We start from the raw sequence: 23,786 nt of genomic DNA on the forward strand, positions 1-23,786 counted from the left end.
TGCCTGTTTAAAACAAACTGATTTAAAGGAGACAAATGACAGGTGATAACAGCACCATCTGCTGTGGACCATTTGTCACTCCCACACAAGATCCGGAGGCTGGGAGGAAGAATTCATCTGCTGTTTCAAAACCTAATGAAAGATGACAAGTTGCACAACCCACCAGGCTCCATGTACATCAGGCTTTTATATGTTTGACAGCTTTATGAACTCAATGTTCAGACATTATGAACAGGCACAGGTAGAGAAAAGATTAAAACATTTTACTGCAATGAAATTAGGAAAATGCGACTGTACAGTGTTGTTTAATATTACAAATCAAAATCAACAAGCATCATTATGACTAGCACTTGTAGTAGAAGAAGTATGAGGTTCCCTCATGGCTTATATGAAATGAAAGACTTAATGAGGAATGACTACTTCAGTTAATGCTACAGCACCATGGACAGCAGTGACGTTTTAAACAAAAGCAATAAAAGACCTTTATAGAAAAAGAGAAAACAAATTAACTGAATGAATTTATCATTTGATAATCATTTACTCATGATGTGAGTGTTAATGGCTCCTTTACATAATAAAGTCTTAGTTATAACCTTTAACTAAACAGATGCTCATAAGCAGATATTTCAAGGAGGAACTGTAACTGTTTTTTCTTTCTTTCGCTTCTGAGTTGACATTCGTCGTTCATCTCGCTGCCTTTTCTTCTGTTGACTCAGTCGGTTTTCCTCTTGATGCTGAGCAGCTGAGAGACGCTCTGCAGAGCCCAGAACAGCAGAGAGAGGGAGACAAAGGCCTGGACAAAACCAACACAAAGGACAAACATCAGGAGCTCCATATCGTGCATTTAACACAAAATCAAACCAGTGACATACTGAAAAGAATTTTCAACATATTGTCTGAAATATTTGTTTGTAGCTTTAGGTTTGTTTGTTTGTGTGTTGAATAAAAGTTTAGAAAAACACATTAACCTTTTTCATTATTTAAGTATTTTACTCCATATTTACATTTGAAGGAACTAAATGTATTATTGTTTAATTTAATAGTAACATAAATAAATCCTTCCTCTAGCTTGGTCATGTTTGACAGAAATGTGCATCATCACAGCTACAGAACAGAAGCCTTTGAAACCTTAATTTTCTTTCTTCTACTTATGCAATAAGCCTTGTATTACATCCTTTTTTTAATGATAAGGAGGGATGATAAATGACAACTGTTTTCTTGCTGCTAACACAAAACAACTTAAGCCTGTCATGTACACCTAGAGGATGAAGACAATGTGCTCATGTCTTTGACAGGGACAAGATAAGTATTTTTACACGTATCTAAGATGCTTCACATGGAACAGGATCTTAGGTTAAAAATCAGAAGATTAAATTTTGAGAGTATTAACAAACGCTCACTTTTATATCACAGAAATATGGATGTATTGATAGATTCCAAATGTCTTCACAGCTTCAGCCAAGTGCATAAAAAATAAGCCAAAAAAGAAAAATCTATGAAAAGAAGAGCGCCACTGGTGTAAAAGTGTAAAAGGGAATCTAACACTGAGACCCGTGGGATGCCGCAGCTCTCAGGATGATGTTGGCGGTGGCCTCTGAGGTTAAGGAGCGGGTCCCCTCTTCTCTGTGCTCTCACAAATGGGTTGAGAGGGTCACAACCACAGGGGACCCTGCTATTCGGGGAGAGGGTGGGGGGGTTTGCCAGAAACAACCCTCACCTCCACCCCTCGCTGCGTTCTGGCCCATAAACTACATCCTACATAGCAACTCAGGCCAAAAGCAGAACGCTGTCCATCACAGGCAAAAAAGCCTGATGGGAAAAAAAACTATATTTCTCCTCCTGGGCACAGCAGCTGTTTTCCTCGGAGAGACGGAGAGTCCGGCACAGACCTCCTCTCTCTGCTTTGGACCCCTCACTACCTGCTCTGAGAACAGCCTTCTCAATGTGAAACGATGGATGAGGGGACTTACTGAAGGTGTTAAAAGATCCAAAACAGGGCAGGCTCCCTTTTTTCTAAGTGTTCCTGATCCTTTCAGTTTTTCCTTTCACTGTTTCCGACAAGTTATGAAGGTTAAATGGCTGAAGCTTTAAACTAGATCATAAAACTGTAGATCAGCCGTAGAGTCTGTTGCACTTTTTATACAATAACATTTATCCAGACGCTTTATTAGTAAGTTTGCTGCAAGATTATACTAAAAAAATAATCATTTTCAAATTATGACACATAACTTGACAGCAAATTGACTAATTAAAGTTAACTCCACTTTTCAAGGCTAAATTATCAAAATGCTCCCAAGAACTAAAGAGTTTCCATGTTGACTTGTAACAAAAGACTTCTACTAATTTATATTTCTACTTGAATAATGGAGAAATTAAATTCTTTTTATTGCTCTGAGTTACACATAATGTCTTTTGTGTGCATTATACTTTTTAAAAGTCATGAATGTGATTTCAAACCACCGTGGTTTTCATATCGCTCACCTATTAGCCCAAAAAACTTAAAATAACATTAAGGTGATAAATAATAATAATAAAATAAATATCACAATCATTTAAAATAATACTAGTTTACTATCACAAATTATTCTTGTCTAAATGAATTACTGTAGAACAAAAATATGTGATGCATATAAAGTTTTTTGTGCAACATTTGCAATATGTCAGCTGAAGCAAGTAAACAACAACAACAACAACAACAATTATAATAATAATAATAATTATAATAATAGTAATAATAATAATAATAATAATACTTAAAGAAAACCTTTATAAGCCCCACAGTGGGGAAATTGTCTTGTTTCAGCAGTATAAGTACAGTAAGCAGTAGCACACAGGTGACACGGGTATTGTTATATCAGTACTTTGAGGTATTGCATTAACAGGAAAAATGTGCAACTTAAAATGTTGTTCTTAATTTCTAAAACATTTTCAGAAAAAACTAAACAAAATCTCCCCCCGCGTTAGAAGACATGATGACACATGAAGCGAAACTGGAGTCTGGAATTAATACCACAAGCAACACCTAAAGAAGTTGGATAAAAAACCAGTCCAGGTCATTCCCATGATCATTCCCTTCAGTCTTTACTCTCTATGTTATTCTGTTATCTCATTTCAATTTAATTTGTTTTTAAAGATTTTTCGAGGATTTTTTTTTTGTTTTATTTTTTTTTTTGTTGAATCCAGATTATTTTTTTATATAACTTAGGTGCTTGAAGTCCAACATAAAAATCTAATGAATTCCTCAAAACAAAGAATAAAAACAATAAATGCCTTACTCCTTACACTACCTGTTTATGATTAATCTTAGATAAGCACCGGCATCAGCAGCTGGTCTCCTGGATCAGATTATCTGATCAGAGGACCACAAAAAAATTGCTAAAATATTTAAGTTCTTTCATATGACAGAAACCTGTTAAAGAAAACATGCTTTTTCAACAAACTGTGGTAAAAAAGAGACTAAGACTGAATGAGGAAATACTGACAGGGTTGCTCCAACAAAAATATTATCCATTTAAAAATAAATAAACCAGCAGTAGCTGAAACTGTTGGGAAACTTTTAACTGTGATTCAGTGCTTTCATGGGGATGTTTCCAACAGGTTTACTGGAACTTGTGGGTAGCGCAGTAGTTCACAAGGAAACCAGGAAAAAGCCCAACATTAGAAATCACATGGCTTCCATTGAGAACACTAAGATGAAGTTGTTTCACAACCTGCTCAGTCTGGTAAGTCATCCTAATACAATTTAAACATGATGGCTAAAAGTCTAAATTCCCCCAAGTTAAAACAGATGGAAGATCACAAATAGGAGAATCTGCATTGTGTCTCTGAGACGGGAAACGTTGTGCAGGGCTTGGCGGAACCCCACAAATCAAACTTCACTCAAACTCCAAACCAAAACATGACAAGGGTTTCTATCAAAGCCGCATGTGGAGGGCACCTATTTTTCTTCTGTTCATCTCTCCTCATTCATCCTCCCTCTATGCTACATTTTAATAGACTCTGTGGAAATCCATGTGGGACAGATTACATAGTGGAAGGAAGCAGGTTTGATCATCTACAAATAAGCACTACGGTCAGACAGCGCTGCCTCCCAAAGTAGAGAACTCAGCAGATCGACTCACACTCACTCGGTTCTGGGCAGAGGGCACTTTGTAAAGAGTAGTAATCCAAAAAAAGCCACCGGCGTGTGGTTTTTCTAGTTTTTCTCTGCTTCTTTGTTGACCTTCATGTAGCCAGGGAAGACATATATTCTTCCTCAGATTACTCTGCTTTGGAAAGAAGGTCCTATAGTCTGAATGAAATAGAACTCTGTTCCTCAGAGTTAAAAGTTCTTTAGACACACTTAAGCTTCCTTTTATGTTAGGGTCGGCACCAACCCATTTTTTTAGGTTTTAAATGAGTAAAAGAACCACATAAATATGTCTATTGCACCAAGGCTTTCTGACTTTGTCAGGAACCTCTATCTCACAGGTGTCAAACTCCGGTCCTCAAGGGCCGGTATCCTGGAGGTTTTCATTGTTTCCCTGATCTAACACACCTCACTGAAATTAATGGGTTATTGTGAAGAAGTTGACAAGAAGCTGTTGGATCCATTTGATTTTATTCAGATGTGTTAAATCAGGGAAACAATGAAAACCTGCAGGATACAGGCCCTTGAGGACCGGAGTTTGACACCCCTGCTCAATCTCATGAAAATTAAGAAGAAAAAAGTTTTCTCCAACTTCTAAAACCCTCTACTGGGTTTTGACCAAATTATAAAAATACAATTATAAAGCAATAATTAGAGCCAAAACTGAAATCCTAAGTGTACTGTCATCCAACACACTGACAGCCTGCTTTTATACTAATCATTTGAGCTTAAGAGGATTCTTTTTTTTACTTAGTTTTCTTGTATACCTGCACACAAACTAATCAAACAAAGTTGGGCATGTCCAGCGTTCAGTGTAAAATTGGTAACTTGCCAAGTTCTGGATAACTTTTTTGGTGTAAATAAGCAAAAAAGCGATTTGGACGAGCGGCTTTCTGAGGAGGAAGACCGTGTGGAGTATCAAGATACGTCAGAGGTTACTGTTCGAGAAGTTGCTACCCCTGAAAGACTAAAATCCAAAGATGGTAAAATCTGCAGAGGTCAGCACCTCATGATGCACATGGCAGATCAGCTGCTGCAAACGTCATCAAAATGATCCCTGGAAGGTTTGCCGTTACAAGAGTCAGTGACATCAAGACATGTTTTGAGCTATTTATGTCAATGTCAGTAAAAAGAGGCATTCTTGCTTATGGGAAGAAGAAGTACAGAAAAAAAATACTCTTTGGCCTTTTTCTTGAAGCAAATGTATATGGGTCAAAGTTGACGTGTAACACCATATGTTAACTATAGTTAATGAAATTAAAAATAAAAATAAATGAAACTAATTTTTTTAAGAAATGTGCTCCAATGCCCCTCAGTAATATTCAGGTTACACAACAACCTTTTATTTATTTATATGATTCTCGTGAAGTTTATTTTACCGTCTTTTTTTATTATAGGCATACTGACAAAAAAAACCCACAAAAAACATTAAAATTTATATTTTCATGAATAAAAAAGCCTAACATGGGAACCGAGAGGTAAGAAAGAAATTAGATGATAGTTAATTGTTTTTTGTTAATTTTACAGATGATTTAAGACACGAGTCAAAACCGACCCATTAACATATAAGATGGTAACAGAAAACTAACATAAGAGGAAGGTTAAATACAAGCCTAAAAAATTCCTCCCTGAAAGCTAAAAATTGACATTTTTGCTCATTTCCTTAAGTTAAATTATTAGTGTTTTATAAACTCTTGCTTGGCATATTTGTTTACCTCATTGTCAGAATTACATTTATTTACACTGCAAAACTACATTTATAATCTAAATGATCTAAAGTCAAATAGTTTAAATAATTTTTTTTTTAAATTATTCCATTTGTGTTATAAACTTTAAAATATAGGCATAACAACATTACCAGGTTTAACTTTTATTTAAAAATTCTGCCATTTTTGTGTATTCAGAAGCTCTACTTGAAGGGACATTTGGGTTATGGTTAGCCCCAACACTAACCTAAATCTTTTTCAAAAAGCGACATCAGGACAGCAGATTTGTTTTTATTTAAAATGACTTCTTTTTTTGCTTTTTACATGGATTGGGTTTAACACGGCCTCTATTCATGCAAGCTGCATCACAGTCTGTTACCTGAACTGCAAGACAGTGTTGGAAAAAAACAATATTCTGCTATAAACATAGAGAAAAGTAAATGATAGACTGATGTTTAAGAAATATGGTCTAAATATCCACAACAGTGAAGTCTGAATTGTTTAGATGGAGAATATTCATTCTTCTGGTTGCTGTGGTCTGAGCAGTGGTTAGCTCAGATTCTCCAGTGTTGAGCTAATCAAGCACAACTTCAGTTAGCTAAAAAGTTATCACATATAATAAATATTTAAAAAAATATTGGATGTTTTGTTTGTCACCTAACAATACCCAGAAATTTTTGGACCTTGCATGAAAAACATTTCTATGTAAATTATATTTGTTAGGATCTAATATGACTGATGATTCAATATGAAGTAATTGCTGTTTCAACACAAATCGATCTGTGCTACATCAAAGTGAGTGGATTTCATTGCTGTTGACAGGCTTGAGGCATAAAGGAGATTCATCCCAGGCTGCACTTTGGTGCCCCTGGCAACAATCTTCCAGCCTTCAGCGGGTTAACATCCCAGCCTCTCGCTGCTCTCCAACGCAGCTGCACTCGTGATTGAAATGAAAACAAGGCAGAATGGCTGCTGTCAGACGTGTGATATATGACCTGCAGCGGGATGTTTCCAGAGCTCCCTCTCCATATGGCTGCCTACAGTCCACCAGGCCTGGCCTGAACTGTATCGGAAAATAATTCAGAGCTTTTTGTTTTAAAGTAGCTGCGCAGGCGAGGTGGGTGGAGCATGCTGCATCAGGACAATAAGGAATTTGGAGAAGTAAGCAAAAGTAGTAGAATACCATACGTGTCTTCATATTACACACGAGAAAAAAAAAAGAGCAATTCTTACCGCACCACAGGTGAAATGACTTTAGTTTGTGTATTTGAAACTGTACATGTGAAGAGGCTAATTAGACCTGTAGTCAGGTGTTTGTTTGGTAAGAATGACAAGTGAACAGGTTACCAAAGCAGGAGGGTTGAGGGAGATGAACACGAGGCAACACACTAATAGGGCAATTTACAGTAACTGAAGACATATGTGGGTGGATCAAAGTGCTATAAATATAATACATCACTGCTAAGTAAACTGCCTAAGAGGACAGTCAGCAGTAGCACATGTGCTCAGCATCTTGTCCAGCTACAGAAATGAAATACTTACTGCATAATTATAAATGTGAACAGCAGTTTTGTACTTATAGTCATCAATATTTAAGCAATTTTCTATACTGCAGAATTTAAATGGCTTTGTGTTAGATTGCATACATTGATAATGATATTTTCTCCTTATATTCTAACACAACCAGTCCTATGTGATCCTGATGCAGCCCACTTACAGGAGGTGTTTCATATTTCCACATTCAGAGCAGAGGGTTATTTTAGTTTATATGCCTTTCAGTGCTGCTGACACAGACATGCCTATCCACTGTGGTCTCCTTGAAACCACAGACCCTCCCACAAATCCCTATTTACCCACTGCAGAGAGGAATTTATTTTCTTAAGGAAAAGGTGTAAATACTTTTTATGTCACTAAAGAGGACTTAAGAGTTTTCCCATGCTCTTGAACACAGATGAAATCTGGATTAAAATCCATTTAACCTCATTTTTTCCTTAAAAAAAGCCTCAGCCTTTCTCTAAAAATGATAATGAGATGTGTGTCTAATATTAATAAAAAGGAAAATGATGGATGTAGGGTAGATATTGTGCACAGATGTGTTGTATGTATGTCTGCATGCAGTAGTGACAATATGTAAATTCTCACACAAACACATATGTACACACAGCAGAGCATCAAACATACACAACTGCACAAACAAGTATATATAGAGTAGGGATGTGCATGAATAAATAATTAATTAATTAGAACAGTGCACAGACCTGAGTACTGTTTTTAAGAGTGAACAAAATGTTGGTTCGGACAGAAGGAGAGTTTTGTTTCACCACACAGAGACGAGAAACGCATCCTTTCGGTACTGTTTCTGCCCGAGTTTGCGCCTAAAGCGGAAGCAACTGACCATCAACAAAACTAAGAGTCATGGCAGCATTTCCCTCAGCTGGACAACAGAATCAAACACACATTATGTGGGATGAAGCTTGCCTACCATGGTTCTCCCAGAACAATCAGGACTCACTAAACTGCCACAAAAATATTGTGTGACAGGAGCAAAAGACCAGAAAGAAAGACAATGGAAAATAGCTGATTTTGTTGTAACCAAATGCTCATTCTGCTGTTAGTGGTGTTCAGCTCGCCGCCCCACAGACAGAGGCTACAGCTAACCCAGGGTTAGGTTCTTTTCTGTTCTTGACCTGGATATTTGTTAAATGTGGTCTGTATATAGTATTTTTGCATCAAACAGTTTAATTTTACTCTCATTCTCTTTCTTTTTCTGTAATGCAGCTGTAACACTTAAATTTCCCAGTCTGGGATCAATAAAGTACGTCTGATTCTGATTTAAATCCCAGCCATGTCTCTCCCTCACTCTCTGATCCCCTGGCCCGTCTACCTACCGTACAATAAAGGACACTAGAGAATACAAAATTTACAACATTAGCATAAATGGGTTAGCATTAATGATACCATGACTAATCACTTTTAATTAGCCTTAATAGTCAACTTCAAAAATGTCTTAAAATGTCCATCCCTAATTTAGAGTCCTAAACATAAATATACATGCTACAGAGGAGAAAGTTTTTAGATCATTCAAAGATCTTTTTGCTGCATTTTCTGTTTCAGACGTTTCAGATTTTCTGTTTTCAGTCAATAAATCTTTCTCCAGGACAAAATGGTGCCCTGAGTTGAGATCTGGTACATCTGACTGCTTTTATAGCTGCTCCAACCTGATTGGAGTGCACTGGTAGCTGGTGCAGTGCTATGAACATGATCAAGAGGAAACACTACTGTCTATATAAAGCCTCACAGTTTCAGAATGTGTGTTGGAGTAAAAACAATAGAAAATCGTATCTGGATATACGAACACTTCTGCTGCTCAGATGGAACTACAGAAATGAATAACAGAAAGGTTACCAACAAGAATAAGATCTAGAGAGCCTTTGTGGAGTTAGGATAAACCATGCACATGACAATTATTGGTGCACAACTTCACCAAACAGGCTTTTATAATAAAGACTGAGCCATTGCTCAGTAAAAAGCGCTGAATAACTCTTATAAAATGTAAAGTGTTCTGATTACCTTCTGATCATTACCATTCAGTTTCAGCCAAAGACTAATCAAAGGTTTTGAAAACTTAAATTACAACTAATACTTTAAGTCCATTTTAAGTCTACTCTGAAGAAAAATGTGGAAAAAGTTCTGTCAGCACTCTTCACACGCACATGCTGAGTACTTCCTGTCTGTTCATTATGAGCAGATATACAGTCTCTGTGCTGTGCAGACTCAGGAAGGATATGCTGAGCAGGTTAATGTCCCACCAGAGAGTCAGTATAGCCCTATCTGTAATGCTGCCATGAGAAATATCGCAGTTACACTCCCACGCACACACAATGATGGACAGACACGGCGCAGCCAGACAAAACACATGTAAAACAGCAGTTGCTGCATGTGAAAGTGTAGCAAAACACCAAGTGGTCTGATGATAAGCCAGTTTAAAATGTTGTTTAGACTTTTTTTCCTTCTTACATCTGGCATTTGCAGCCATGTACCCGTGTCTCTTAGAAGATTGTGTGTAAGGTCAACAACTCATCCAGACCACTACGCCGTATTAAAAACATACGATAAAGCCCAGAGGACGCTCATTTTCATGTGTCTTCGATTCACCTCACGTCTTAGCAACTTGGCAACACATCAGCCTAAATAAGAGAAGTCATCACCTCATCATTAACCACAGTTCCCTGGGTGGCCAAAGTAGCAGAGAAGAACACACTAGCTTGCAGAGATACACGAGGCAAGGTATTCTGTAAAAGTTTACAACAGAGTATAAAGCAAAACACAACATGCGTGGAGCGGATAGGAGGTTAAAAATTGCTCTTGCAAAAAGAAGCCTGGGTTTGTATTTTAATGGAGCAAAGAGGAGACGTCTGGGTCGACTGAATTAGTTCAGATCAATGTGTCTCTGAGGGCCTCTTTGAGGTGTATCTTTCCCCAACTCCTTCAATCCACCCACTGATACTCAGAAAAACAATAGCAGCCTTTGTTGTTCAATCTTTTTTCGGAGTTTTGGTCTTGAAGCCATTCTGCTTTCCTGCCGCATGTGTGGATTTCTGGGTTGTACAGAGAGGTGCTAATCAACGACAATCAGCTCAACAAACACAGTAAGTGTCCATCTCTATCAGCTTGAGCCAAGGTGCTGGCACAGCAGCAAAACTGCTAAACAAAGATCATTTGCCCAATCTTTTGTTTATTTGGGTAAGAAAAGTCTTAATGGGGATCAGAACTTCTTTTCAAAGAGCAAAGAAATCAGCAGCAAAGACAATTATTTGACACTGAAGAGTTTGGCAGGAAACAGAAAGGCAAAGAGGGCAGATAAAGCTGCCATAAAACTGTAAATATACTTCATGCACAAAGAAGACCAGGAGCACAACTCGCTGTTTCAACAAGAAAACAATGTCTGCTCAGAGAGGTGGGTCAGGGCCTCAGAGAGGAAGAAATCTGTCATACTCCACAGATGCCTTCCCAAGTGAAGTAACAGCCTTAAATAAGAAGAAAGAAATGTAATACCATTAAAGGGTTCACAGCTCTTTTAAAGGTTATAGCAATGATATATCTATTTTATGAAAATATTGCCACTCTTCAGCTAAACAGGAGCTTAGTTTGAAATGAAATGTCATGTTTTCCTAAATCGTACATCTTTATGTTTGATAAAAGTAAATAAAATTCCTGCTGTTTTCTTTGTTTTCTAAAACTCAACATGAATAAAGAAAATGCTGTTTGATGGTAAAATATGGGATCACGATCAAAAGAAAACTGATGATTGTGTAGAACAGGGGTGCCCAAGTTCGGTCCTCGAGATCTACCATCCTGCAACTTTTAGATGCAACCCTTCTCCAACACGCTTGAATCAGAGGTCATCTGCATGTCATTCAGCTCTGTAGAGGCCTGGTAACGAGCCAGTCATTTGATTCAGGTGTGTTGGAGAAGGGTTGCATCTAAAAGTTGCAGGATGGTAGATCTCGAGGACTGGATTTGGGCACCCCTGGTGTAGAATATAAGTTCCAATATCCACTGAGAGAAAAAAATCTATGAAAACACTGAAATAAGATAGATTTTCTAGATAGCATCTTAGGAAATTTTCTTTTTAAGCCCAGTTTATGTATTTTATAGCATTATTCAATAAAATGTGATTTTTTTTTTCTTGCTATTTTACTGTTGGCCTTTTTGAATCCCAGCAGACAGTCTCGCCTCATCATCCTCTTCCTCCTCCCATAATGAAGGAGATCAGTTTGCTTCACTGAAAGGAAGCCAACATCAAGGCAAGACACACAAAACCCCTGCATGGGATGTACCACTGAACAAGGTGGTACAGTGGCAGATATGAACAAGTCCTACCAATGGCTAGAGAGGGCTGGACTGAACGACAGCACAGAGGTGCTAATCATGGCAGACCAGGAGTGAGCCTTAAGTACCAGGGCAATAGAGGCCCAGATCTACCACACCAGGCATATCTATGCAGAATATGGACTGGAGACCCCTAGGTCACAATGGGAAACACCTCCCAAGGTGGTGGAGAATGAGAGGGCTAAACTCCTGTGGGACTTCCAGATAAAGACTGACAAAATGGTGGTGGCCAACCATCCGAACATAGTGATCATGGATAAGCAGCAAAGAAAAGCCGTAGTGATCGATATAGCCATCCCCAACGATGGAAATATCAGGAAAAAGCAACACGAGAAACTGGAGAAATACAAACTCAGGAAGAGCTGGAGAAAGCCTGGAAGGTGAAGGCAACAGTTGTACTTGTGGTAATTGGAGCACTAAGGAACGGTGTTCCCCTTGCTGTAGAAGTGTTTCCAAAAGGTACCTGGAGAAACATCAGACATCTCAGTCCAAAAGAGATCAGTCCTAGGAAGCTAAGATACTGAACAGGGCCTTCAAACTCCCATGCTATGGGGATATTAGGTGAGAGGATATTTACTGTATGACTTACAACAGGGTTGAATTACTAGATGTAGAAATAGCCACTGAATAATCACTTTGTATGTCAACCAGTGTGGAATAAAAATAAAATATGTGCAATCATGATCTAGGACATTACCTTTCTAAAATATGTTTTTACACTTCATTTTTAGTTGCCTACAAGTGTTTTTTTTTTAACTTTTTTTCTTAATGAGATTAAACCATAAATAAAACTAAAAAAATTTTCTCTCTGCCCATTTTTTACCTGCATGCTACAGTTTTAATAAAGCAGAATATTTACCCAGTGGACCAGATTCAAACTTCTACTCTAACCCAAGCAGTAGTTTTCTTCCATAATGCCTCTCCGTCCTTAATCAGAATAAGAACTTCTCGCTCCAGTCGGGTAAAATAACTAGCTTTTTGTCAGTGGCTGACCATGGTGATTCCAGGTATTAGCGGCTCCCTTGATGGTGGCTTATGATTGTGGTGGCCCACCCTGGATAAAGATACTCAGAGTTGACTGAATCAACTCAAAGCAGCTGTTCTTGATCTGAAAACTCAGAGTTGCTCAGCTCAGAGTAAGTTTACCCAGAAAGGCAGTGCAAGATTTTCCTTTGTATACACAGACTGGTTTCATACACAATCTCATCAACTGTTACTGTCTGCAACAAAGACTTCAGATCATCCAGGAGCAATGCTCTCTAACATCACAGAGTTTAGAGTGGACTCTACAACAACCACCAGACATACTGTATATGTTTGCTCTACACCCGTTTTTCATGTTGTTTTTAAAAATTCTTCGCATGCATGCACAATAAATTGAGATGGAAATGACTAGTTTGAGGTTGCTGCAGACAAGCAAGAAAATCACCAGATTTGTGCAGATTGCAACAAGATACAAGCCAAGTTCAACCAAAATTACATGACTGTTAAGTGCAGGCGCACGCTTGAATTTCAAGAAAGTGGACCTTTAAAGTTTGCCCAATGTCAAACTCCAAAAGGAAATGATTTCTGTGCTGTGCAACAGAATAAAGTCTGAAATGAAGCAGTAAATATGTTGGATCAGTAGGTGCACATGCACAGGACTAAATTTCTAAACTTATTCATTTTGGTTTCTTTGTGTGCAGGGATTACTTAAGTTGTTACCTGGTGAAATTTTCATTTAGAAATATATTTACTTAAAAAAATGTTGATATTTCAATACTTCTACTTACTTTAACAATAAAGTTAATAATTTACTATTTTAAGAGATGACAGCATGCTACCAGATCTGAGTTTGTGGACAGGAGGTGGATGATTCTAGTAATTCCCACAGATCGGGTATTGTATCCCGTCCTATTCCAAGCACTACGCAATCTCTAGTCGTCTGATTACAGCAGAAAATTATTGATTGGTAAAGCTTTAATGTATTTGGTGTCTTCAGTTTCTAAAGGAGATAATGTTCTTATTGCCTTTGTGGGCAGCATTCACTACTCAAAACAAGAGACATGAAGTCTTTCCAAACTTGAAGCCCCCATTGCTTGCTAATCCTGGCAGCAGAAGACATTTTCCAGCTCACTTCAGGCAAGATGCTGCAGATTCAAGTATTGAGAAAAAGTGACCGTGAAGAATTCAGTTTTACTACAGTATTAGATGTCTGATTGTTAGCCAGTAATCCAATGAGAACAGCTGAGAAAGAGCGATTAATAAACTGAATGGGGAGTGATGAAAGCTTGCAGTGCAATAAAGATAGCTGTATTAATATTCTAAACCTTCATTCAGCACTATTTTGATAGATTTACAGTAGAAAGTCTTTGACTCATTCATAATTAAACTTTATGACTTTAAGTCTTTTATCATTTGCTGTGATTTGTGAGCAGACGTCTTCGTAAACCGGCCTTACATTTCTGTGAAATGAGCTTTATGTGCATGCTGTCAGGTCCAATCAGGCTCACATGCTGGTTCTGAGGCAGTATCACAAACTGGTCAAATGTTGTGTTTCGCCCGTGGATTAAAGCACAAAATAGGAAGACAAATACAAAAGAAAGTCAGTGCTGACCACAAAAAAAAAAAAAAAAAAAAAACCCACAAAAGCCAAGCTAAATACTGTTAGAAAACTCCCTAAGGGCCACTTCCTGTTACATTTCCATAGCTTTACCTGGCAAGTGCTGTGACAATATAAACCAAGTGGTTAGTATTTGACGGGCATGATCCCCTGCACTTTGAGTGATAGTATTTCACAGTGTGTATGCACGACCACCCCGCTGTTTACTCCAATGGAACAGTCCTAACCAGCGTTTCTCTTTCAAATCCCTCCATTTTCTCCCTGGGAGGAGATTTCCTTTCCATTCCTATGAGCTTTTAGATGATGTCATACTCACCGAGTTTCCACAGCTCCAAACCGGCCTGTTAACCTCAGCGCTCCCTCTTGCTACCACACATTCCTGCTTCAGAAAACAAAGGTTCCATAACCTCTAACACCTGAGGTTCGGCGAATGAAAACGACATGCTCAGATAAGAGCGACCTCTCACCGTTTGCTGTCTTATCTTCCTACTCATGGCTGCGCTGCTGGTGTGATTTGTCATTTTTACAGAAAGCTCAGGTGATGTGTTGGAGATAAAGGCATGTTGTGCTGAGGCACAGCCTTTGTATTTGACATGAACTTAATAATATTGTTCTGACCTCTTCTTTTGGCCATGGAGAATTTATCTTTCCCTTCAAAGTCTGACAGAAAAAAAGCTCTTGTGTAATTGGAAAACGACATCAGCACAGAGATGAAAAGATGGAAAATCCAATGTGGTTAGAAAACTATTTACATTTTTTTTATATATATTTTGAAATAAAATAGCTGACTTATATTTAAATTTCCTTCTCAAATGTCAAATTTGAATGACCTAATACACCACTTCTTAAACCTTTTTTTTTTTTACAAGGAAACATTTCAGTCATATTGTTAAAGAAAAACACAGTAGGTCATGTTAAAAGCCTCACTGGCTTTTTTAATGATTCTGTTTAGGGGGGAATTGGAAAAACAAAAGGATGCCAATTAAAATAGCTTTTTAAATAGAATTTTAAACTCTAAGTTAATTAAAAAACACTGAGCACTTGTGAATAATCTCTGAAACGCCTTCACTCTCAGCCAAAGAAAGGTGTATTTTTATGAACTCTCCTGCTAATTACTGTGACTTCACTAGCAACTCGTGCCCATTTAAGAGAATAGCTGCATAATTACTCTGGGATATACAGTGTCAATGTTCCTCTCCGCAGCTTGTTTCCTTATACCTTCAGGCAAAAACAGGGGCCCACACAGAACACAACCCTGTGTGTGCAACCCAAACTCCACTGGAGTCCCCCTGATACTCACCACACATGTCCAGTGTGTGAGGACACACACAGACAGAGGCCAGTCATAACACTATCAAAGATTATAATCCAATCAAGTCAGTATGGATCTAACTATTAGGTGGCCTACTCTGAAGAAAATATCAATTGTTCTTTACTCCTTCAATTCAAATCAATTCAATATTTATTACAGACTCAAGGTCCAAGATAAAATGATAAAATCTAGAGTTAAAAAAAATATTAAACTGTTAAAATATACAGTATATCAGCCAGTCAAGAAACCATATTAACGCCTTCACAAGTCAGGTTGGAATCATATGGTACTAAATTGTACATGTTTTTTTTAATAATTTGATTCTTTTAAAAATGAAGGCAACAAACAAATTTAAACATTAAATTTCTTAAAAACAGTCAGAACAGAACTGAACTCAGCTGCTGCAAACATCCTGCTCGGACAGCACCTTAAAGTATTGCATTTGAAATGGCTGGAAGGACATGGACCATAAACACAAAACAAACAAAAGAAAATTGGTTTAGTACATGAGATTGAGAACAAAGGCATTCAAAAAACATGTCCACGTCACATCATTTAAAAATCTGTTTCCATAGAGACATGAAATACACAGCCATGATTTTTGGGAATGGTTGGAAAAGTAAGTAGTTATAAAAAAGAAACAGCTGAAGAAGCACTTTACAAGTATATGCAAACAGTTACTAACATAACTGTATAAAAAAGAGCACCTTCGAGAGGTAGAGTCTCTCAGAAGTAAACATAGGTAGAGGTACGACAGCACTTTTGCATTACTATTCAATGTAACTTGATTAAATACAAATAAAACTTCATGCATTCACTCCAGCCCTTCTGATTAAAATCCTAGCTCTTACCAAGGAGTAGCCCCCATGAAACCGATCATGTCTGAAACCTGGTACCAAGGTGGATAGGTTTGAGACCTCTACTGTCTGTGGTACACTAGAGGATATGACGTCAATATGGCGAACATGCTCTGATTCCCAATCCACTCTTCTTCAAGTTTTTTTTTGCTTTGTAGTCCAGCGTGACTTGAAGAAGCTCAACTTCATCATCAGTCCATCAGTTTATCTTTTGACTTGCAGTGAATCTTCAAAAAAGAATCTTCTTTTCTTCCAAGTGAACTTCCTGCAACATGCAGTGAGCCTCATCTGTACATTTATTCTAGCTTTATTCTAGCACTGACACACACTAGATGTGAATCTAACTGCACCGAGAAGTTTTACTTCAATCACCAATGAGGGACTCCTGCACTAAAAACTGTTTTTTTACATGTAGCATTTGAATACCAACCAGGAGATCAATAGATCAGTTCCTGGCTTCTGCAACACCAAACCCTACGTTGCCTCCCAGTCTATCAGGGTGTGAATTTGTGTTAAAGATAAAAAGCACTTATTATGCACAAAGAAGTGCTGTATCAGTGTGTGTGTGTGTGTGTGTGACTGGTTGAATGTCATGTAGAAGTGCCTTGAATGGTCAACATATGATGAGAAAAGTGCTATATAAGTACAGTCTATTTACTATTTTACTGTATGTAACTTATGCACTAAAGCCTCTGATAGGTCGTTTACTTTTCTAAGTTGTAAATTGTCGTGTACATCATAGTGCATATCTTGGTTGAATCCAATTCATCCAGTTACAAAAGAAAACAGTTACCAAACACCACACACACAAAGCTCAGGCAACTTATATTAACACTCATCCCGCCCTTTGCACCACTAGTCTTGCTCGTTCACACACTCTGTAACCAGTCTCATCTGTCTGAAGTTGCAAGGCCTTCATGTGAGCAGCACAGACGTGGGTTTGGGCGGCGAGTGGGCGGCTGGGAGCGAGAGGCAGCCCTGGTTTACAGGTCAAGCCTGCAGCTTTACAAGGGAAATCTCCAGAGCCACTATAAATACCGCTGTGAGCTTTAAGGGTGCAGTATATCACACCAATGGTTTTCAAGGACCACAAACCGACCTAGTTTTTGTAGTTTTTTTTTCCCCCCTTTCTGCCTCCCTCCCTCCTTCCCAAATGTACAGTGAGCCTGAATACAATTAAATTTAACCCCCCCCCCCCCCCCCCCCCCCTCTCCATTTCTAGTGACTGTTAATTGATTGGCCCAACTTCAAAACACCCTCCTCCTACCACTTAGCAACAAAGAGCTGGCCGTTCCCTTCACACGTCAGACCCATATATCATTATGGTGGCTTTAAATTTGGGGGTGGTTGCGCTATTTTTCCTTTGCTGTACTTCTGAACAAAAGGGCACAAATATGTCAAAAACCATTTCAAATAAACTGTGAGGATTTTCAATGAGCCCCACCTGCAGGCATGACAGTTATTCAGCTAAACCTGATGTACTGCGACTTGAAATGAGGCTTAATGATTTGCTTAAGGAAACGTCTGCATAAAACCTACAGTGCTGTCAAAGTGACACAGCCGTGCTGCACGCGCAGCATAAATCAACATCTTTCTTTGCTCTCAAGCTGGCTGACTCATTTTTAAGCATGGCTTTTTGTTAAATGTAATTAATTCAGTTTTTATTTCATTTCATGGTGAGAAAAAGAAAAAGAAGGAAAGCCTCGGTTCGTCATTTGAACACCTGAGCGGCACAGATGTGGAGTCAGAGGACATAAAAGCAGCGATTGCAAATTTCACGTGCAAATCTCATCAGGCTGCGCTAGTTAGTGGCAGATGACACTAATTGGTTCCAGAAGTGTTGGTCTCATTCACATGGGCTGAGATGGCAAGCAGAAAGAGAGAAAAAGACGAAAAAAAAGAGAGAGAGAGAGAAAGGAGAGGCGGTTGGAGGGCAAGTAATGAGAGGTCAACCTCCATCTACAGTTGAGCTGCCAGAGCCAGAAAGGCACGCCAATTTTATGGTCAATTGCGCGACGCATCTGGACTCATAGATCACAGGGCTGCAGGGCAGGACTTAGCACCCAACTTAAACACATTTCACACATACACAAAACAGACCACACAACACACACAATCACAGGCAAACAGGCTACACACATCAGGGACGTATGTTACTGTCAAGGAGTCGTTTCAAGAGTTTTGTTTAACTCTCATTTGCAGGTTTCTGTATGATATAAGAGAGACTGGGGAATGTTGTCACACTTTTCAGTCTCTCTTACACTGACTGAGCAAAATACATTGCAGTGGTGTAAATATGACACCAAATGAAAGAAGCAAGTCTTGGCTACCAATTTTGTTTTCATAACATCATCATATCCCATTTCAGCAAAGAGCTGTAGACGGTCAAATACGATGACTGCACTTGTGACAACTTGCCCAGGCAATGGGATAGGATTTTACAAGCTAAACAGCTAGGCTTTATTCTGTATACAGATTTACTTTCAATTCAAATGTAAAGCCACGAAATTACAGTTATCTTACAAATTAATTTTAAATTTAGAACAGCACTTCAGATGTAAGACATAAAATGTTTGGCCTGATGTGCAAGCATCATGAGCCTATTTAGAGCACAACATGGGCCATGTGTCTATATTTAGCTTAGCATGTGAAAACTTACCCTGAAGTCTGAATGTATATGAGCTAAATTTCACTCTAAATTTATCAGAGAACTGCAACTAAACAATAAGCGGACATGTTGATGTTGCCTCTATTCCATACAAAAACAGAATTCACAACACTTTACACACAAAGTAAAATCAACTGGATTACACTGAACTGGACCGAACTAGACTTTGTCATTTATGTGCCAGATGACTGTTTGTTGTGAATGGGTACCATACTCAGATACTTTTTTCTTACTTTTAAAAGAGGAATATAAGAACTCACAATAGTATGACTCTGACCACATGTGAACATGGAACTGATCAAAGAACGAGCTTTGTAATAAATGAACTTCATTTTTGTGACAGAAACTTACCCTTTTCTTCCAAACTGGATTTTTACATCGAACAAACATTGACTGGATTATTTATCTTTTGAGGCATTTGGCCTTAAAAAAACAAATAAAATCTTAATAATTTGGAGCATTTTCATTAATTTTTTACTGTCATAAACAAATAGAATTATGTTTTTATAGACTCTCAGACTTTACAGATTATACTGAATTCAGTTTGGCTCTAACAAGAATAACAACAGTATTTTACCACAAGACAAAAACTCCCAACTCAAGCCTGTTGTCTGTTTTATTGTGTAAATAATGGGAGGATACACAAAAAAGCTATTGTTGGGTGGATTGTGTGTTTTATTGAATTCAAACAGTTTTGATATTAAACTAGGGCTCAGCAAGTTAGATCATTATCCCATTTATTAATGCAAGCAATTATTTTATTGCACGTTAATGCAGTTTTTTACTTTCACTGGGTCTGAATGCACATTCAGGCAAACCATGTGGTCCTACGAAATCCAAAATCCTCATGACAACAGCCTCTGCAGCAATCCCATTTGAGACATTTGACACTTGTGCATGATTTGAGACATAATGCACAAGTGAGTGTGCTATTCAAGCCCATGCAGACCAGGAGGAAGGTGTGAGACTGTGCATTCAGGCCACAGCAAGTGAACTGTTCTTATTTTAAGTGTGGATTCTTTTGTTCAGCTTGTTTGGACTGAAAATTAGTTAAAAATGAATGAAAATTTAATTTGATTGAATATGCCTTTATTATCATTTTAAAAATTAAAGTGACAGGTAAATATAGATTATACCAGTTTTTAGGACTGTCAGTAAAAAGGGCTACTCAATTCCCTGCACCAGCACAGCTGAGTCAAATTAATGAATCATTGTGAAGAACCTGTTAGGCTGTTAGATCCACTTAATTTGACTCAGGTGTGTTGGTGCAGGGATACATGGAAAACCTGCTGGATTGCGGCCCTGGTAGGACCGAACTGGGTAACTTAATGTTACAGTTTTGATTTACCCACTTAATGTAGGTTCACGAAACACAAGTCTTTTTGTTGAGATTGTTTGCATATGGTTTCTTCACTTTTTAACTTTACTCAACTATTCAAAATATTTAGTTGGGAAGTCTGTTTTCCATCATCCATTTTCTATAGTTGCTTATTCCAGTGTGGGTCTAACAGAGCTTAACCCAGCAGCTACTGGGTAAGAGGCAGGGTACATTCTGGATAGGTCACCAGTCCATTGCAGCAACACAAAGGAAAACAACCACTTACACCCACTCCTAGGGAGAATTTAAAGTGAACAGTTAACCTTTTGGACTGTTGGAGGAAGCTAGAGTACCCAGAGAGAACCCACACTCACACATGCAAATTCCACACAGAAAGGTGGTATTGCGCACTAGCATGTATTCGTAATACCGTCATTGTGAGATGACACTATTCCTAAGACTTGAATAACCATTGTACCATGCACGGTGTCCTCAAGGCCCATTTTTGTTAGAAGCAGAAGAAAGATATGCAGACCAACGGACACTTTCGTCCCTGTCCTGCATCATTTACACTAGGGCTCCCTCTAAAATACCAGCTAAATCTCTTTAGGGGAGCTCCTCTGCCTTTCAGGGGAGCCAAGCTCCCCTTAGCTCCCCCGTAATTTGTACCCTGTTTATGGGTGGAATTTAGTTATTTTCAGGAAGTTTGCAGATTTGTCGCTTGGTGCAACAAATGCAGCAATACCAATGTTGAGCAGCATAGCCAACATGCAACCAGTGAAATGAACAATCCAAAGAAGAAGAAGAGGAACAGGAAGAAGACGAGGACATCAACTGTAGAGATGCGGAAGCCTTTGAAGCCTGTGTGAATGTGTTGGGCATGTTGGGCAGTTGCAAACAACTTTATAGCGGAGTATTACCGCCACCAACTGGTGTCTGAAACTAACGTCAGAACACGGAAGTGAACTTTGAACTCAGCACTGCCCACTAGTGGATGAACTGACTTAACAATCATGGAAGCATAAAAGATGTATGCGAGTATGAGGGCGGCGACATATGACAAGGTTTGAAACTGATGTACCTATTTACATAAGTAAGAGAGCATGAATGGGCATACTTGCATTTCTGCAGGCACAAGTCATTATCTAACGTTGTCTCAACTAATGATTTTCCTTACATTGCACAGCTGATTTTTAAATTTGACATTTTGAGTTAGCTCAGCTATTTTGCAAGTCAGGGAACTTTCATGAGAATATTACAATGATTGCTGAGAGGTTTTAGAGATTAAAAGGGTGCAATTTTATGTGACTGGAAGCACCAGAACAGCCTTGAAGGAACTCCCAGATTAGATTATTTTGTCAACTTTTGTTTCTATAAACTGTTAACTTCAAAAGTTTAGCCCAAGGAATGAATAAAGAAGGAAACTCAAACATCGACATTTTCAGTCTGCAGATGAAGATCATGTTGTGAGATCCAAATCTTACTTAGATACTAAACAGAAGTTGAGGTCCGACTTTTCTGCCAATTCCTAAATCCTGTCTCGTTTTTACCACACTGTTACTGCGTGTTCATTTTTATGATCATGTTGCGGTAGCTCCAGTTGTAGGAAAAAGGCCATCACATTTAGCTCACATATGCAACCATCACTTGTGTTTTCACTGGCAACTGCCAATATCCACAGCTGAAGAAACATCTGCACCGTAGCTAATTAGTGTTACTTCCACAGTGTGGCCAAAGTCAAAAATTAAAACTCTTGGCTGTCATCTTGTAAAGGCAGTGTCTGCAGGCCAGTGCTGATGCTTTATTTAAAGGTCTATACAAACAATCTAAATGATTTTAATCATATTATTTACACATTGGAAATCAGAAGCTAAGTAGGTACTGGATTTAAGTAAACAAGGTAATAGAGAACACAAAAGGGGCACATCAAAGTACATGATGTAAGATTTTTACTTTAAAAGTTCTGAATCAGGAGCTAAAGGAGTCCTGAAAAGGCATCCAGCTGAGAATTTAAAACTATGCTGATTGTCCAAACAATAAATGTGCCAAAAGAGTAAAATGGATTTCTGTTTTGTGCACCATATGTCACGACGTATTCCATATTCTTGGCAATATTCATGTTAAGCAGCTGGAGACACAAATTTCTTGTTACTACTTTTTTTTTGTTATCCTGCCAAACCCCATAAACAAAGCAGATCATTTTCCTGCTGTCGAGGGGCTGCCATTGTGTTTTCTAGCATATAGACATTGTGTAATATGCAGAGAGGCGCAGGCAAGTCGGCTATTTGGAGCTTGAATCTGCAGCTGTCTGTGGAGCTAATGTTAGCTCAAACTGCTAAACTATGCAGCCGTTAACACCTAAAGAAAAACATCAGAATCTGTTCACAGATTGTGGGGCATAAAAGTGTCTCCCGTGTGCATGAAGTCAAATAAAGCTATGGAAGCTTGGTAGGAAAAGTATGAGATTGCAGACAAAAAGCAAATTGAGCTTGTAAGACCTCTGCACCTCATATCTCAACACATCTATAGTTTGATCAAACTACCTGTACCTCGGTTGCACTGCAGACAACAAAGCTGCTTAGATCCCAGATGGAAAAAATCTGTGGGTCTAAGAAAAGCAGTACTTTATTGTATTGTATTATGCTGTTGTAACACAGGTAATCTTACCTTTGTAGGAACAGCAAGGGAAGGCAGGGGCATTGTCATGCAGTCGTACCTCTGCATCATCACCATGACGACACAGCGTAGCATCTCCAAGAAGGCTGCTGTTGGCCTGAACACGAGGACAAATCAAACAACATAAGGTTGAGGTGGAATAAGAGCATTTTCACTGATTTATTCTCTATCTATTAACTTTTGCTTTTGCTATCTGTAGTGATTTAATTTAAATTTACTCATTAACATGAACATTAAATATTTTTAGGAATTCAAACAAAAAGAAAAATAAGCCATTACCATTTGAAGCCAGGTTGTCTAGAAATTATTTTATGATCATGTAAAAATGTCTTTAGTTACTTCAGGTTCTTCATCAGTTTACACCTTATTTTGTCAATCATGATAAAAAATTTGTCAATTTCGGTCTAAATCAAAACAGAAAATAGCTAATGTTTTATGGCATTATTTTGTGATTACTAAGCTGCCACACAATGAGACTACAGTAGCTTCTACAGCTACCAGTCACACTGATTGATCCTTTGTACATCCCATAGATAAACAAAGCATTACAAATGCTTTTTACAAATACTGCTGAAGATAAGTACCAGTCAGAATGTCATTAACAATATTACTGTGGGCAATAGATC

General features: G+C 38.2%; 1 protein-coding gene across 1 annotated transcript in view; it reads right to left on the reverse strand.

The window, feature by feature from the left end:
• Positions 1-289: 289 nt before the first annotated feature.
• The window catches only part of agmo (alkylglycerol monooxygenase), a 67,686-nt gene continuing 44,189 nt past the window's right edge, over positions 290-23,786 (reverse strand). Inside the window, exons 12-13 of the mRNA XM_041988108.1 lie at positions 23,152-23,257; positions 290-793 (exon numbers count right to left, since the gene is read on the reverse strand). Of these exons, the coding sequence (XP_041844042.1) occupies positions 713-793; positions 23,152-23,257 (187 nt within the window). The 3' untranslated portion in view covers positions 290-712. The remainder of the gene's footprint in view (positions 794-23,151; positions 23,258-23,786) is intronic.

This window comes from Melanotaenia boesemani, chromosome 6 (genome assembly GCF_017639745.1).
Source record: "Melanotaenia boesemani isolate fMelBoe1 chromosome 6, fMelBoe1.pri, whole genome shotgun sequence".
NCBI classification, from domain to species: Eukaryota; Metazoa; Chordata; class Actinopteri; order Atheriniformes; family Melanotaeniidae; genus Melanotaenia; species Melanotaenia boesemani.